Source organism: Lepus europaeus, assembly GCF_033115175.1.
Source record: "Lepus europaeus isolate LE1 chromosome 12 unlocalized genomic scaffold, mLepTim1.pri SUPER_12_unloc_1, whole genome shotgun sequence".
Lineage (NCBI taxonomy): Eukaryota > Metazoa > Chordata > Mammalia > Lagomorpha > Leporidae > Lepus > Lepus europaeus.
Genome location: NW_026909001.1, coordinates 290697 through 307245, shown reverse-complemented (window position 1 = coordinate 307245; position 16549 = coordinate 290697). Strand labels below are relative to the sequence as shown.

The following is a 16549-nucleotide window of genomic DNA, read 5'->3' as shown; positions in this document are numbered from 1 at the left end:
GGGAGGGCAGCTCTGCTCTGGGCGTGCCCAGAGGTTTCCTGAAGGGGAGGGGCAGTTCTGCTCTGGGCATGCCTAGAGAGTCTCTGAAGGAGATTGACTTTTCCTTCCCAGAGAACGTCCTGCCCACTAGACTCTGGGGAGCATCTAACCTCTTAAGAAGCCCCTGATATTTGCCCAGGCCTAGTTTCTTTTCCCTCCCCCCATAAGGGTCCTTCATTCCCTCCTTTTCTTTTTGCACAGATTTTAATCCTAAAATCTATTGGACCTCAGAGGTCTTTGAAGCTTGACACTGGTACTGTTGAGTCAGTACCAGGGTTTGGACAAGGGAAAGCCTCTCGCAGAAAAACTGGAGCAACCTGTTAAGAATACATGGGCCAAAAGTTAAAAGAAGGAATAGGATGAGTAGGGGGCCCATTATGGTTGATACTAGGGGTAGTTAACCATGGGGATTTAGTAAACCATCCTTTATACCAGCTGTAATGGGCCTCTCTATCCCTTTGTCTCTTGTCAAGCCTCTCCCTGAGCTTTGACATAGAGTCCCTGATTACCCCAGATTGGTTTACATAGAAGCAGCATTCCTCTCCCAGGGCAGCACACAATCCTCCCTCCTTAAGAAAAAGTAGATCTAAACCTCGTCGGTTTTGTAGTGCAGTTTCGGCAAGGGAATCTAGGGATTGCTCTAACCTTGTAATGGATTGCTGGAGTGCTCTTATATCCTCATCTACCGCAGCCCGGAGCTCAGAATAAAGTTGGGAGCCCCGTGCTAAAGCTGTCGCACCAGTGCCTACCCCAGCCGCTTCCCCCCATCCCAGTAGGACAGCCAGGGTTATCGAGGTGGGCTCTCGCCAGAAGCAAGCGGGCCGTCCATCATACCAATCAATCAGAGTGTCAGCTGGATGGTAATACATTCTGGGCATTACTCTTACCAAAACGCAGAAGTCATTGGTATTATTTAGGACTTCTGCAGACACGCAGGAGGTGAGACCTTTATTGCACGCCCACCAAGTGCCTGCCTCCGGAACCAGGTATGGGCCGTCTCATATAGTAACATTGTGGGTGACATTGCACAAGGGTCGGTGGGACAAGGGAGGATTTCCTACACAAGTACCTTGTCCCGACACCTCTGTAAGAGTGAGACGCGGCTGAAGGGGAAAGAGGCAATTATTTGCCTCTGTAGTGCCATTCCAGGTCCTGGGGACCGCGAGGCCCTCGTAATAAGGTGGACCTGGGGCTAGGCATAGCCAGCAGGACTCAGTCAGCTCTGGATTGGTCTGGTTGAGGGCCAGAAAGGCCCCTGTCAAAAGGTTAAACAGCTGCTGTCCAGTTATACGGGGGCTCGAAGCGTTTGGAGTTAAACTTGCCAAGCTGGGCGAAAGGGTGGCTGGCGGGAGGGGTGGCCTGGGGAGAGCCTGCCTCACTGGAGGGAGGGAACTCTGTTCTTGCTGGACTGGGTTGGGTCCCACTGACTGGGGACCGGGAGCCTGAACCTTTAACCTTACGGTGAACCAAAACCCAAAATCATACCCTGCGACATAGTATCTTAATCCCCATGTTCTTCCTTTTATCCAGCTGGAGAGTGTAGAAACATCAGAAATATCCCTCCCTCTAGTAGTGAAGGAAATATTCAGTGGGATGCAGTAATGGGTTTCATCACAGGGCCCCAGGGCGTAGCGGCAGTTTTTCCCTTCGGGGGTAAAGTTTCGGAGTACTGTAACCCAATCCCGACTAGAGGATGGCTTCCACCAGGCGGATCCGGTGGTCTCACACCCCCAGGCTTTACAATATAGGGACTCGGGTCCACCACACTGCCACTTTTGTTGGTTGTTCCTGTCATCCTTGGGGCACACATAAAACTCTGTCTGATGGAGGAAACATCTCCTTACGGCATTCCGGCATCCGACATCAAAATGGGAGCCATACACGCCCCAATAGTTAAGACTATTTCCAGGGATTTTTGTCAAATTATCCTGGTCAGGTGCATCCCAGGTATCTAACCCAGTACCCAGTTGACATACGTCCGCGTATAAGGTGGGCCCCCACGCCCTGGGGGTATGTAACCCACTAACAGACCAGGCCACCCATCCTGTGGAGGAAATTACTTCCCATGTTAACAATTGTGGAGCATGGGGATTGGAAAAACAATGGGGAAAGGCCAGGAACATCACAAATATTAAACAGTTTTTGAAAGTCTTAGCTTGAGCGGGTTCTGAGTGCACTGGAGCTTCCATAAGGCTGGTCTATCCAGATCCTCAGGGCCCTGGGGGGGGGGTGGTGCTCACTTCACGTGTGAGGCGTGGACCCAGGCAGCGATTCCGTCGACCTTGAGAGCGGTGGGAGTTGTCAACAGCACAGTGAAGGGGCCTTTCGACGGGGGCTCCAGAGTCTTAGATTGGTGCCTTCGGACATACACAGCGTCTCCGATTTGGAAAGGATGTGGGATGGTTGTCATCTTGGGTTGGTAGGCTGCTGCAAGAGGTTTCCAGACCTGGTTCTGGATGATCTGGAGCACTCTCAACTGGGCCTGTAATTTAGGGCCATCGGCAATGGAGTCACTGGCAAGGTCAAGCAAGCCTGCTACTGGTGGGGGCCCTCCATAAAGGATTTCGTATGGCGTCAGCCTGCAACAAGAGGGCGTGTTTCGGACCCAGAACAACACCATAGGAAGGAGTTGGACCCAGTCTTTAATGCCAGTCTCCAACACTAATTTGGTTAAGGTCTCTTTAATTGCTCTGTTCATTCTTTCTACCTGTCCTGAACTTTGGGGTCTATAGGCACAGTGCAATTTCCAATTTATGCCTAATGCTTTGGCCACCAACTGACTTACCTGGAAGACAAACGCTGGGCCGTTGTCGGACCCGATTACCTTAGGCAAGCCGAACCGGGGGAAGATCTCTTCTATGATCTTCTTGACGACCATCCGGGCGGTTTCCCGTTTTGTGGGGAATGCCTCAGTCCATCCGGAGAAGGTGTCTACAAAAACTAGAAGATACTTATTCCCATAGCTGCCCAGCGTAATCTCAGTGAAATCGACCTCCCTGGTCGGTCTCCTCTTACCCTAGCTCCCTCCAGGAGCTTGAGGTGTCTGGCATTTACCTTGGCACACGGAACACAGGATTCAGTCACCTGCTGGACTAAAGAGTCAAGTCCAGAGATGTAATAAGACTGCCTATCTTCCTGTAAGGCTGCTTTTAGCTTTTTGTGACCCAAATGAGTCTATTGATGGAGGTTGGTAATTATTTCTTTAGCCAATTGGTGTGGCAGGACTATTTTCTCTCCGAGCCTCCAAACCCTTATTTGTTCGTCATACTCCGCACCGAGCCGCTGGATCATATCTAAGTCTTGGTCCGAATAGAGGAAAGGTGGTTCCCTCGATACTTGGGTGGGCTCAGTTGTCTTTAACGGGAGCACCTGTTGGCTCAGGGCTGCCGCCCTAGTGGCCTCGTCTGCCATCCTGTTTGCCCTTGCTACGGGGTCGTCTCCTCGTTGGTGCCCGGGGCAATGGATTATACTCAACCTTTTGGGCAGGAACAGGGCCTGTAGAAGATCTAGGATTTCCTGCTTATTTTTAATGTGCTTGCCTGCCGAGGTTAAGAGGCCCATGTACATGGGCAGTGGCGAAAGCATACCGACTGTCTGTGTAAATGTTGACCTTTTTGTCTTGTGCCTGTTTTAAAGCTTGAGTTAAGGCTATGAGCTTGGCTTTTTGAGCAGAAGTTCCAAGCTTTAAGGCACTTGACCAGATAACGGTTTTTCCATCCACCACCGCCGCCCCAGCCCTCCACTCACCGTTCTGTAGAAAGCTGCTCCCATCCGTGAACCAGGTCAGTTCGGCATCCAGCAGAGGCTGGTCAGTTAGGTCTTTTCGGGTGCCATGGGCCTCAGCCAGGATTTGGTGACAGTTATGGATTACCTGGGCCTGGGGCCCCAGTTCCGGGAGCAGGGTGGCCAGGTTTAAAGAGGTGGCAGTCCCAAACCGGACCCACTCTGAGTTTAATAACATAGTCTGGTAATGAGTTATCCGAGCATTTGAGAGCCACGGATCTGGTGGCTGGCGGATAACTGTCTCCACAGCATGAGGTGCCACTACGGTGAGAGGTTGGCCTAGAGTCAATTTGTCTGAGTCTTTCACCAGAACTGCCACGGCCGCTATCATGCGGAGGCACGGAGGCCAGCCGGTCGCTACATTGTCTAGCTTTTTTGAAAAGTACACCACCGGCTTTTTCCAGGGTCCAAGCATTTGTGTGAGCACTCCCTTCACCACTCCCTTGTTCTCATCCACGTATAATGTGAAGGGCTTGGTCATATCAGGGAGGCTCAGGGCTGGGGCTGACAATAGGGCCTTTTTTATGTTGTCAAATGCCCGCTGTTGCTCTTCTCTCCATTGAAAGGGAGCATTGGACTTCGTGAGGGGGTACAATGGGGCTGCCAGCTCCACAAACCCAGGAATCCAAAGGCGGCAGAATCCCGCACTCCCGAGGAATTCCCGCATCTTTCTGGCATCGCTGGGGGGGTGGAATTAGAGCAACCACCCTTTTTCGGCTCTCCGTCAGCCACCGTTGCCCTCCTTCTGGGAGGTAGCCTAGGTAGGCCACCTGTTTCTGACATATTTGGGCCTTTTTTGTGGAGGCTCGATAGCCCAATTCCCCCAGTCTCTGTAGCAGGGCCCCGGTACCTTTTAGGCAGTCCTGCTCAGTTTCGGCGGCAAGGAGGAGGTCGTCCACATACTGCAGGAGGACCAGGTCCGGATGGTTGACTCAGAAGTCTGCCAAATCTAGGTGCAGAACTTCATCAAACAAGGTAGGCGAGTTTTTAAATCCTTGGGGCAACCTTGTCCAGGGGAGTTGTCCTGAAAACCCTGTCTCTGGGTCTTTCCACTCAAAAGCAAAGATGGATTGGCTCTGAGGGCTCAGTCTTAAACAAAAGAATGCATCTTTTAGATCTAACACAGTGTACCATACGTGGGTCGGAGACAAGGTACTTAGCAGATTGTAGGGGTTGGGCACTGTGGGATGCATATCCTCTGTTCTCCTGTTAACCTCCCAAAAGTCCTGTACCGGGCGGTAGTCACCCATACCGGGCTTCTTTACTGGTAGTAGGGGTGTGTTCCAAGGTCAACGGCAAGGTTTTAAAATGCCTAGGTGTAACAGTCTCTGGATATATGGCTGGATACCTTCCTTAGCTTCCTTGCCCATCGGATATTGATGAACTGACACGGGAATGGCCGTGGGCTTCAGATCTATGATCAAGGAAGGCTGGTTGATGGCCAGCCCTATTCCCGCAGTCTCTGCCCAGGCCTGAGGAAAATCTGCGAGCCACTTGGGGTCCAGGGGAGTCATGGTGGATGAGGGCCTCTCGAATAATCAGTGTTCATCCTACAAGTATAGTGTTAATACCTGGAGAGGCCGCCCCCCTGAGTCTGTGATGGTTGCTCCTTTCTCATGGAAGTGAATTTGGGCTCCTACCTTCGAGAGTAGGTCCCTGCCCAGGAGGGGGTAGGGGCAGTCTGGCACTAGTAAGAACGAGTGTGTCACAAGTCCTGTACCCAACTGGACCTCTCGATTGGTTGTCCAGCGATATAACTTCCCTCCAGTTGCCCCCTGAACCCAGGAAATCTTGGAGCTTAAAGGCCCTTTATCTGAAGTCAGTACTGAGTGCTGGGCTCCCGTGTCAATCAGGAAGGTTACCAGTCTGCCCCCCACTTCAAGGGTTATCCTGGGCTCAGGGGGGGGCTCCTGGCCCTGACTCACCTAATCGTCTTCTTCCAGGGACAGGATTGGAACTGGTCTCTTCTTTGGTCCCTGTGGTTTCTTCGGGCAGTCTTTGACCCAGTGTCCTCTTTCTTTACAATAGGCACATCAATCTCTTTCCACCCAAGGTTTTCGCTTGTCTCCCAAGTCCCTATTCTGTCCTGGTCTACTCCTTTCCATATCCTGCACTACGGTGGCCAAAATTCTACTAAGCTCTCGATTAGGTCTTTTGTCTCTTTTGTCTTCCCTTTCCTCCTGCTCCTTGCGTATCCTTTCCTCCTTCTCCTCTCGGGTCTCCCTTTTGTTGTAAATATTTTCTGCCTCCTTCATTAAATCTTCAGGGGTATAGTATACCCCTGAAGCCCCTCTAGCAGCTGCAATTTATTGCGGATGTCCGACGCTGACTGTCCTATAAAGGACATGATTACATCTCCCTGCCGGTTCTCTGCCAGGGGGTCAAACGGGGTGTACATACGGTAGGCTTCCATTAATCTTTCTAGGAAGCCTGCCAGCGTTTCCTCAGCCCCCTGCACTACTGCACGTACCTTGGCCAAATTGGTGGGGTGCTTTCCAGCCCCTCTGAGACCCGCAAGGAGAATCTGGCAGTAAAGACGAAGTTGCTCCCTACCAGCAATGGTGGTGTAGTCCCAATCAGGACGGGTTAAGGGAAATGCCTCCTCGATTTTGTTTGGCATTAGGGTCGGTCGGCCATCTGCTCCAGGGACGTTTTTCCGTGCCTCAAGGTAGACACGCTGCTTTTCCTCAGTAGTGAGGAGGGTCTGCAGAAGCTGCTGACAATCATCCCAGGTGGGCTGATTGAGTCAATTTTATTTTATTGACTCAATCAGCCCAGTCAGAGCCTGGGGGTCCTGAGAGAAAGAGGGGTTATGGGTTTTCCAATTGTAAAGATCAGAAGTGGAAAATGGCCAGTACTGCCTCTGGCCAGCCACTGAACGAAGAGGAAAGGTCTGTGAAGTCCAGACGCTTCCCGAGCACCCTGCTTGCCCCCGACGGATGTGCAGGTGGCTGGAGGGTGGGGAAGGCACTGAGACTTCTTCCCCTGCCCTCATGGAATCAGCGGATGGTGCAGAAGGTTGCACATCCTGCTCTGGTTGTTGTGGGGGGTCCTGCGGGGGAGCAGGCTGGCCGGGAAGGTAGGGTGGGGGAGAGTCAAAGAGCAGAAGGTCCTGATCAGACGGAAGAACTGGTGGCTTTTCAGGTTTTGGATCTCGAATCTCCTTCAGAGGGTATAGGGAGGAGGTTGGCGCAACCTGGACGGGAGGAGGGGGTATTGGGGAGGAAGGTCCCAAGGGGGAAGGTATTAAAGGAGTTGGGGATGGCCGAGGAAGGGGTAACGGGGTCCATATGGGCTCCGTCGGAAAGGAGAAGGGTTTTATCCTGGGAGGGGGGTTAACGTGAAAGATCTTCCCATGTGGTAATGTAGGGCACCTGATCAAGGTGTCCATTGGATCCTGGCTGAAAGACTCGCGCCTTAATCTGTAAAATAATATCGAGGTTAAAAGTGCCATTCCTTGGCCAGCTGACCTCAAAGGCCGGCCACTCTGAGGAACAGAATTTTGCCCATCGTTTCCTTTTAACCTCCACTGAGAGGTGGCGCGTGAATTCTCGAACGTCCTTCCAGTGATCTAGAGTGAGACTTAAAGGGGTGGTTATTTGTTGACCCATGGGTGCAAAGATTTCAGCCCAAACAAAAAGAACAGCCAATGCACAGACACATACAGTAAACAATACAAATCGCGCGGCACCACTTCTAGGACAAATCGACAATGCTACTTCAGATGGGAGTGGCTGCTTGGCCAGGCTTTTCCCAGGAAGGAGGGAGACTTGGTCCCCGGCCTTCCTCCAGACCATTCCAGGTGCGTCAAACCAAGCAAAAAGAACAGCCAACAAAACCACGCAGCAACAGACCTACGACAAATCAAATGCTATTACGCTATTTTTGGGAGCAGCTACCTGACCAGCCCGCCCCGGGAAGGAGGGAGGCTTGGTCTCTGACCCACCTCCAGACCACCCTGGGAGCGTCTTCTGGGGGAACGGACCGAGGGTTTTCCCTACTGGTCTCAAAAACCGGAGCGTGCTCCTGGGAACAGACCAGGGGTTGCTGGGCACGCCTGCCTCCCCCACTCGTCTCACAGAGTCAGGTACTGGCCAGTCAGAACACTCAGGATGAAGAACAACAAACAGAAAACACTTAATCGTACCTCCAATTGGTCCACGGGGAATGGGTCTGACGGCGACCTAATATCCCGGACGAGCCCCCAAAATGTTGGACCTCTCAGTTGCAGAGATGCCCACTTGCTTGGGAGGACGCCCAAAGATCCAGACTCCAGACGAGTTGATGCAAAAAGCACGAGGTTTTTATTGAACATTTGCGCAAACGGGCCCCCACCTCAGGCAGTGAGGAGCCCTGAGCGGCAGTTTCACACAGGTTATATAGGCAACAAATTAGCATATTCCTAATGCGCATGTGTAAAATGTGGGCGGAGAATGCTGGCGGAGAATGCAGAGGTGTTACAGGATTGGTCAGTTCAGAGGTACCATTAGCATATGGGAGAACGCTGGTGAAGAATGCTGGTGGAGAGTGCTGGTGCAGAATGCAGAGGTGGCATGGGATTGGCTGGTTCGGAGGGACAATTAGCATATCGGAGAATGCTGACGGAGAGTGATGAGGGAGAGTGCTGAGGTGTTACAGGATTGGCCGGTTGCAGTGACATCATAAGTGCACGCCTAGAGACTCTCCGAAGGGGAGGGGCAGCTATGCTCTGGGCGTGCCCAGAGGTTTCCTGGAGGGGAGGGGCAGTTCTGCTCTGGGTGTGCCTAGAGATTCTCTGAAGGGGATTGACTTTTCCTTCCCAGAGAACGTCCTGCCCACTGGACTCTGGGGAACATCTAACCTCTTAAGAAGCCCCTGATATTTGCCCAGGCCTAGTTTCTTGTCCCTCCCCCTGTAAGGGTCCTTCACTTGGGGACACTTAAATTGAGAAGGACAAGGAAAGGGGCATAGAAGGGGGTCCTGTGCTCACCCTCACAGAATCGAACAGCACAAAAAATACCGAGGGCCTTCTTGCCAAAATCCAGGGGGAATCTTGCTGAGTCCAACACGCTGTTTCTCAGTCATATTAGTGTGCCAGATGTTGCAGTTGATTTCTCAACAATGTTGCAATGGATTTGTTTCTGAGAGCAGGAACATGGTGGGGGCAAGAGGTGTGCAGTCACCACACAGACCCTGGAAGTCAAGTGGAAGTGGGCTTGAGGCAAGCAGCCCACAGACTCGTTTATTTCAATTAGTACAACAGCTTATATAGTCAAAATAAGCCAATCCAGTCAAGGGGCAGTCTATGCCCCAACCAATCACAGCCTGTTGCCAGCTAGTTTCCAAAGCCATCCAAACACAGCCTGTTGCCAGTCAGGCTCTGTTTGCCATGTGGGTTTCAAAGTCATCAAATCACAACCTGTTGCCAGGCAGTTTCCAAAGCCATCTAATCACAGCCTGTTGCCAGGCAGGCTCCATTTGCCATGTGGGTTTCAAAGCCATCCAATCACAGCCTGTTGCCAGGCAGGCTCCGTTGCCAGGTGGGTTTCAAAGCCATTCCTGAGTAACTGATGCTCACTTGCTAGCAGCCATCTTGGCATGGCCTTCTTATTCCACCACACATTGCAAAAATTTCTTTATCTGTTTTTGGAACAGATTTTCGGGAGGCGGCTGATCCTTCAGTGATGAGGTTGGGGAAGATCGGCTTCCAAGCATCTTCTTTAATGCCCTGTCTTGACCAGGGCAGCTCTTCCTACTGTGTTGTGGTGTCCCCAACCCTGCATCCCCTTCATCAAGCTCTCCTGTTTTTGGTCACAAATGACTCAGTCTCTTGGAATTTGTGGGGCATTCTTATCCCAGCAGTTCTGCAAGATATGCTTAGGGACCCAGGGCTCCTGATGCTGTTCCATGCTGACTGGTGTGCTGTCCAAATGTACATGCATAACCTGAGAAGCTGCCATCTTCCCATTGGAGACACCCTAGGCATGAGTCTTCAAGGTTTTGGAAATCAAGTTATCTGAGGCAACAGCCATATCAATAGACTTCTCTTAAACAGAGCTATGATCCCTATTCTCCAATTTCAACTTTAATTCTTTAATCAAGTTGTTTTTAAATTCTGATAGTTTAGGATCCTGGGAAACTGATGTTGGTGAGGCAATTTCAGTAGCTAGGGTAGTTTCTTCATTCTTTGTTTTCACATCTACCACTGTGAAGTCCCCTGACTTGTTGGTTGTCAAGGCATTGGCAGATTTTGATTGAAGAGCAAAGAGCTCCTTTGCCTTAAATATCTCTCTAGAGTTGTTTAACCTTGGGAAGTATTCTGAAGTCTTTACTTTGGGAGCCTGAAGCCTTTCTTCTTTGTTGCTGGAACCCACTTGAAGTGCCCGATGAACAACTACCCCCAAGAATCAGAGACCACCAGAGTCCAAGGTTGAAGCAAAATTGCAGGGGTCGTTTATTGTGAGTTCGAACTCAGACCCTCCCAGCCTTCCCAGTAACAGCGGTATGGTAAAGGAGAACCCCCAGCCCAGTTTACACAAAGCTTATATAATTCAGTACAAACAGGTATATACGTAAGCACTTTCTTATTCCCTATTTGGCTTTTTCTATGAATTTAAGCATTTCATTGGTGCTTTTAAAAGTGAAAGCTGCTGTCTAAAAAAGAGGAAGTGAAGAAGTAATCTAAGCTTGTTAGGAGCTCGTCGTAGGGGTGATATATTACTCGGGGGCATGACCTCACTAATATGCACCACTCTTTGTTAAGTTGCAACACTATTCCTGAGACACACGGGGTCACTCCTGAGGTGTTACAGGCCCACCAAGTGTCTCCTGGCACCGGGTAGAACCGGGAGGCATTGCTTTTGATGGTATGGCTACATATTGGTCCGGCATGCCCTGTGGTGGCAATGCATGTCCCGTACCCTTGCACGGCCTATAGGGTAGTGCCAAACTCTATTTGTCTCCACCACAGGCAGCCCTCAGCACTTAAGAGGAAGAAATTTATCTCTACCGTAGCTTCATAGTAGGGTGGGGAGGCCTGGAAACATAACCAGCATGATGTGGTCAAGTTAGGGAAGGTGGCATTTAAGACTGTAAAAGCACCATTCAGGATCCCCCACAACAGGTTAGGAGGTATTGCCTCCTTAGCTCTTAGAGGCCTACGAGGACAGGAGTCTACAATTTTAGAGGCATCAGTTGGAGATGGTAACATTTTGGGCATTGGGGCCATAGTTGTGGGAAATAATGGCTTTGGAACGAGGAAGTGGTTTGGCCCTACCCCTCTTGAGGGGCCTCGTAGAGCCCACCATTGAATGGTAAATCAGATACCAGGGTCGGTCCCATAGACATATAGTCTCAATCCCCAAGTTTTTCCCCTGACCCATTGGGAATGTTGTACCGCTTGCCAGGTTTTTACTTTAATTCGAATTTTCCCCCTTTAGTTGAGGCCCTGCCGATTTTGGCCATTTCTAGTTCTGTGTCCTTAGCAGTCCAGGGAGATATTTCACATCCCCATTGACCACAATAGTAGTCTTCTGCCCCCCCCCCAATCAGGAGAGGCCTCAGCGGGGCAGACTTACCATCCAGTCTGGTGTAAGTTAGCCTCTATTCTGGGTTGCCCACATCGCAACATTCTTACCCCAGGAGTCCAATGCCAGGTAGCCCGAGAAATGAACGTTTTAAATCCATTTGTCCCAAGTCCTGTGTCCACCTCTGGTAACACGTTGCAGAGGTCAACAGTGAACACTAGTTGTCTGGTGCCGTTGTATCAGCTTATTACCCCTCCCTTTACCCTTAAAGACCTATATCTGGGTGGGGGTTGATGAGAAGTTATGCTCAAAGCTATTGCTTCTCCAATAGCTAGGAGAAGGAGGATTACAAGTCTATGCCTCATTTCTCAGGTGATCTGCAGCCTGCGGGATATGACGCAATCTAAGCTTCAGGGGGTGACTTTTATCTCGGCTTTTGTTGACCCTCCAAGTTGACTTGGATGTAAGAGGTTCTATGAGGTCCTGGAATGGGTCCGCTGATTTAGCGTGAGTGTGATGAACCCAGGAGGACACTCCATCTACCTTGAGGGTGGTGGGGCTCATCAAGATGAGTTGGAAAGGTCCTTTCCATCTGGGTTCAAAATTTTCCCATCGGTGGCATTTCATGAACACCCAGTCGCCTGGCCGGTAGCTGTGGGGCACTGGAGGAGGCCCTGTCTCTTAGTTTTGGCCACACCTGTTCATGGATCCTCTGCAGAATTTGGAGTGAAAACAGAAGTTCAAAATCATCATCATTTTTAATCATATTTTCTTTAAGATTAGGTATGATGGGAGGTGGGCTGCCAAACAAAATTTCATAGGGAGTAAGCCCCAGTTTGTATGGGGAATTGTGGACCCTATACAGAGCATAGGGGAGGATGGCTACCCAGTTTGTGCCAGTCTCCATGGTCAATTTGATTAAAGTCTCCTTTTATGTTCTGTTCATTCTTTCTACCTGTCCTGAACTTTGGGGCCTATATGCACAATGTAATTTCCAATCCACCCTGAGTATGGAAGCCAACCTCTGACTTACCTTAGAGACAAACTCTGGTCCATTATCCAAGCCTATCATTACTGGGTAAGATGTCCTCCAGTATCTTTTTGGCCACCACCTGGGCTGTTTCATTCTTAGTGGGAAAGGCTTCTACCCATCCTGAAAAGGTATCTACAAAAACTAATAAATATTTATACCCATACTTTCCTGGCTTTACCTCAGTAAAATCTACTTCCCAATAGGCTCCTGGTTTATCTCCTTGCTGTCTTGTTCCAGAATTTTGGGAATTTTTTCCTGCATTGGTGAGTTGGCATACCTTGCATCCAGATACAATTAGTTCCGTTTTGCTGGGAGCCTCTTTTATTCTCAGTCTAGTTTTCCTTATTAAGTCCAGCGTTTTCCTGACACCTAGGTGGGTGCTGTTGTGGATTTTCTGTAACACCTTCTCTCCTAGTTTCTCAGGAACTACTATTCGACACTGGGAGTCTCTCCACCATCCCTCAAGGAATTGTGCCATAGGGAGCTTTCTTGCCCACTGCAAATCTTCCTCCGTATACTCCGCTATTGGTGGCAGGTCCCTGGGTCCTGGGTCAGGGAGCTGTACGGCCATAGCCTGGGCTGGGGACCGTGCTATTTTCTTAGCAGTCTGGTCAGCAAAGTGATTGCCTCTCGATACAGGGTCAACAGGTTTTTGATGGCCCGGGCAGTGCACTATTGCCAGTTTCCACAAGTTTGGTTTCCACAAGGCAGCCAGAAGTACCAAGATTTCTTCCTTATTTTTAATAGTCTTTCCTCCTGCATGAGGAGGCCTCTCTCTCAATATATAGCGCCATGTATGTGGGCAGTGGCAAAAGCATACCGGCTATCCGTGTAGACAGTTAATCTTTTTCCCTCTCCCAGCCTTAGGGCCTGGGTTAAGGCCATTAACTCGGCCTTTTGTGCTGACATGTCTGTTGGCAAAGGCTCGGCCCATATTATCTCAGTCTCTGAGACCACTGCTGCCCCTGCATACCTCTGTCCTTGGTGCACGAAGTTGCTCCCGTCGGTGTACCATGTGGCCTCAGCGTTGGGTAGTGGCTGGTCTTGTAGGTCTTCTCTTACCCCATGTACTTAGGCTAACACTTCAACACAGTCATGGAGTGGGGCCTACAAATCTGGATCAGGTAGCAGGGAAGCAGGGTTGAGGATGGTTGGTGGCTGAAAGAAAATTCTTTTTTTTTTTAAAGTGAAAGAGGCTTTATTTTTAATAATAACATACATATCATTCATTCCTTTTAATTTTTATAGTGCACAGCTATATATGGAAGTATACAGAGAAAAGTAAACATTAGAAAATACCCAAGAATGGAAATATATAGGCAAAGAAGACATTTTATAGATTCATGAACAGGCTTAGAAGTATTACAAGAGAGTATCCATTTTATCTAGTGATAAAAATAAAAACTATGCAAAAAAAAAATCTATTCAAACCATGGCAGGCAAGTGCAATCAGTACAAGTTATAGTTTCCTGGGTATAAAAACTATACCTGTTCTTTGGACTGAAAATATAAAATGAATGGCTTTTTATATCCAGGCCAAAATTCATCTAAAGAAGTAAAAAGTGTGGATACTGTTATGCCACATGTGATAAAATATTTAAGGCCACATGTATATGGAGGTCATCAATGTACAAAGAGAATATTGAGAGGTAGGGTAAATAAAAAAATAGAGAAATGCAATAAAGAAAGTGCCACTTCTGCCTAAATCAGTAAATATCAAATGCGTAGACATTAAAATAGCAGCTCTATATACTACACGGCATTTCTACTTTCTTTGTCACGAGGAATGTACTGTGAATCATTACAAAGTTCAATGAATACCATTCGGCAGAAAATGTAGAGTCTTGGCGTTAGGGCAAATTTAATTTCCTTTTCCTTTTATACATGAGGGGGGAAAGAGTATAAAACTAGGAACACTCATCTTTCCATCCAGAACACTAACTTTTAAGTATTTTACATATTCTGTGTTTGGAACAAGGGGGATACAGATATGGAGATCAATTAAACCCAGCTTCCAACTCACATTTCAGATTTGGAAAGCTAAGGAAAGACAAAAGTCTTTACCATTTCTAAAATCAAATGCTTCAAGCAGGTTTCAAAAATTGAGCGGAAAAAAAATTGATAAGGAAAAACAGCAAAGAATGATATTGAACAAAATCTCCTGGTTTCCTTTACTGTTTCTTTTCCTTTTATTTTTTTTTTTCTCAAATTGCACTTTACAGTAGAAATGCATACCAACTTGGACAGATCATGGCTCAATACTGCTTGGTGCTCTTATTTTAAGACATCATCTTCTTGCACTCCACTGAACAGAAAACCATGCCCTCTACTGGCATGAACTTCTGCCCAATGAGACACTTGCTGCAACAGGAACACAGAAAGCACTGTGTGGAGGCATGCCAGCTGAAATCGTTGTAGGTTACCCGCTGCACTTCTGGGTCGATGGCATTGTGGCATCCCTGACACACCACAGCGTGGTTCTTCACGTAGCAGGGCTTGCACACAGGCTTGTCATTGACCATCACGTATATTTCGCCAGCCAGGATGTTGTCACAGTCAAAGCAGCAGAAGTGTTTCAGATGCCAATTCTGGTTTTCTGCCTGGGTATACTCATTGCTGAATATCAGCTCATCACAGCCGGCACATCGGGGTTTCTCGCTGTCACAGTAGTGTCTGCCGCAGAACAGCTTCCCGTTCTTCCAGAAATAAATCATGTCGACCAGCAGTTCAGAGCAAGTGCTGCAGACAAAACACGCTGGGTGCCACAGTTTATCGTAGCCGGCCCTCTCAGCATAGATGGCGGGGTCGCCCTCCTTCATGCTCAGCTTGCAGCAATAGCAGAAATACTGAGTTCCTTTGTACTCGGCAGATTTGTTCTCCATGGGCCCCATGGCTGCCGGGGTGCTTCTGTCCCCCGCGGGGATGTAGAGTTTGTCGGGGCTGGGACTACCCATCTCATAGGGAAGTTTCACACCTCCTACGCCCAGTGCCTCACTCTTGTATTTCTTCACAAACTGCTCCATCTCCTTCACCTCTTTGGGAGATAACTCATGGCACTTGGAAGGGTCCTGGTCATGTGCGGGGAGCTGCTTTGCCAGCTGCTTCTTTCGGTACTGTGCCCCTTCCGAGCCTGCCACTGGCTGTTTCTCCTTGGGCAGCATCTGCATGTACTGTCTGGCCAGTGCCTGGTTCTGGACAGGAGGAGCCCATTCATAGGTGACTGTGTTGATGGAGACATTCTTCTTGGCAGCAACTGGATTGGTCAGTATCATAACATTGCGTTCATACATGGGAATTCCATCCGTCTTTAGCTTTGCGATCAGAGTGGTATACTTGGTGTCTTCAAAAAGTCGCCCCACTTTTCTGTCCTCTTCATTGCTTAAGAGGACGTCATGTTCTTCTTGGCCACACTTGCAGTTACGACATATTTTTCTCCAGAAGTGCAGTTCAAATCCTTCACATTTGTCTTTGCATTTTAAACAGGGTGCTCCAAATCCTTGCTCGTGACCTAAGCCCATCTTCTTCATCTTGGCGTCCAGGTCCATGTTTGTGGGTCAAGAGGGGGCGTCCTCCTCCTGTCCAGGATCTCACGTCCAGGCTCAGGTGGCCTCCACTCCGCCCCCGGCACTGCGGGATCGGCCGGGACTCCGGCGCCGCCGCCGCCGCCGCAGCCACTCACCCGGCGCCGTCGAACTTCCGCCGCCCAGTCCGCCGCAGGCCGGCTGAAAGAAAATTCTGAGAGGGTTTAGCAACAGTCCTTGGTAGTGATTTAGCCATGCATTACTGAGCCATTGGTCGGGGGGCTGCTTTAGGAGGCCTTCAACAGCATGGGATGTGGTGACCTGCAGTTCTTGCCCCGTGGTTAGCTTGTCTGCATCTTTCACCATCAGGGTCATGGCCTCCATCATTCTGAGACAAGGGGGCCATCCGGCAGCCACAGAGTCAAGTTTCTTTGATAAGTATGCCACAGGCCATTTCCAAGGGCCTATGCGTTGAGTCAGAACTCTCTTAGCTACCCCCTTACTCTCGTCCACAAACAGCTGAAAAGGCTCGGAGGCATCGGGGAGTCCCAGTGCTGGGGCCAAGAGCAGCGCTGTTTTTATCTGCTGAAAGGCTTGTTCAGCCTCCTCTGTCCATTTGAAGGGTTGCTGATCTTTTGTCACCAGGTAAAGGGGTTTGGCCAATTCAG

The 16549-nt window shown here is 49.5% G+C and overlaps 1 protein-coding gene and 1 long non-coding RNA gene across 3 annotated transcripts in view; both read right to left on the bottom strand.

Annotated features, from left to right (window-relative positions):
- LOC133754274 (uncharacterized) overlaps positions 1 to 16549 on the bottom strand; it is a 303902-nt gene that overhangs the window by 110706 nt on the left and 176647 nt on the right. The gene's annotated exons all lie outside the window — the stretch shown is intronic.
- On the bottom strand, positions 14510 to 15965 carry LOC133754283 (testin-like). The gene has a single exon (XM_062184755.1). It carries the CDS (start codon positions 15903 to 15905, stop codon positions 14640 to 14642), a length of 1266 nt encoding a protein of 421 aa, XP_062040739.1. The 5' UTR covers positions 15906 to 15965; the 3' UTR covers positions 14510 to 14639.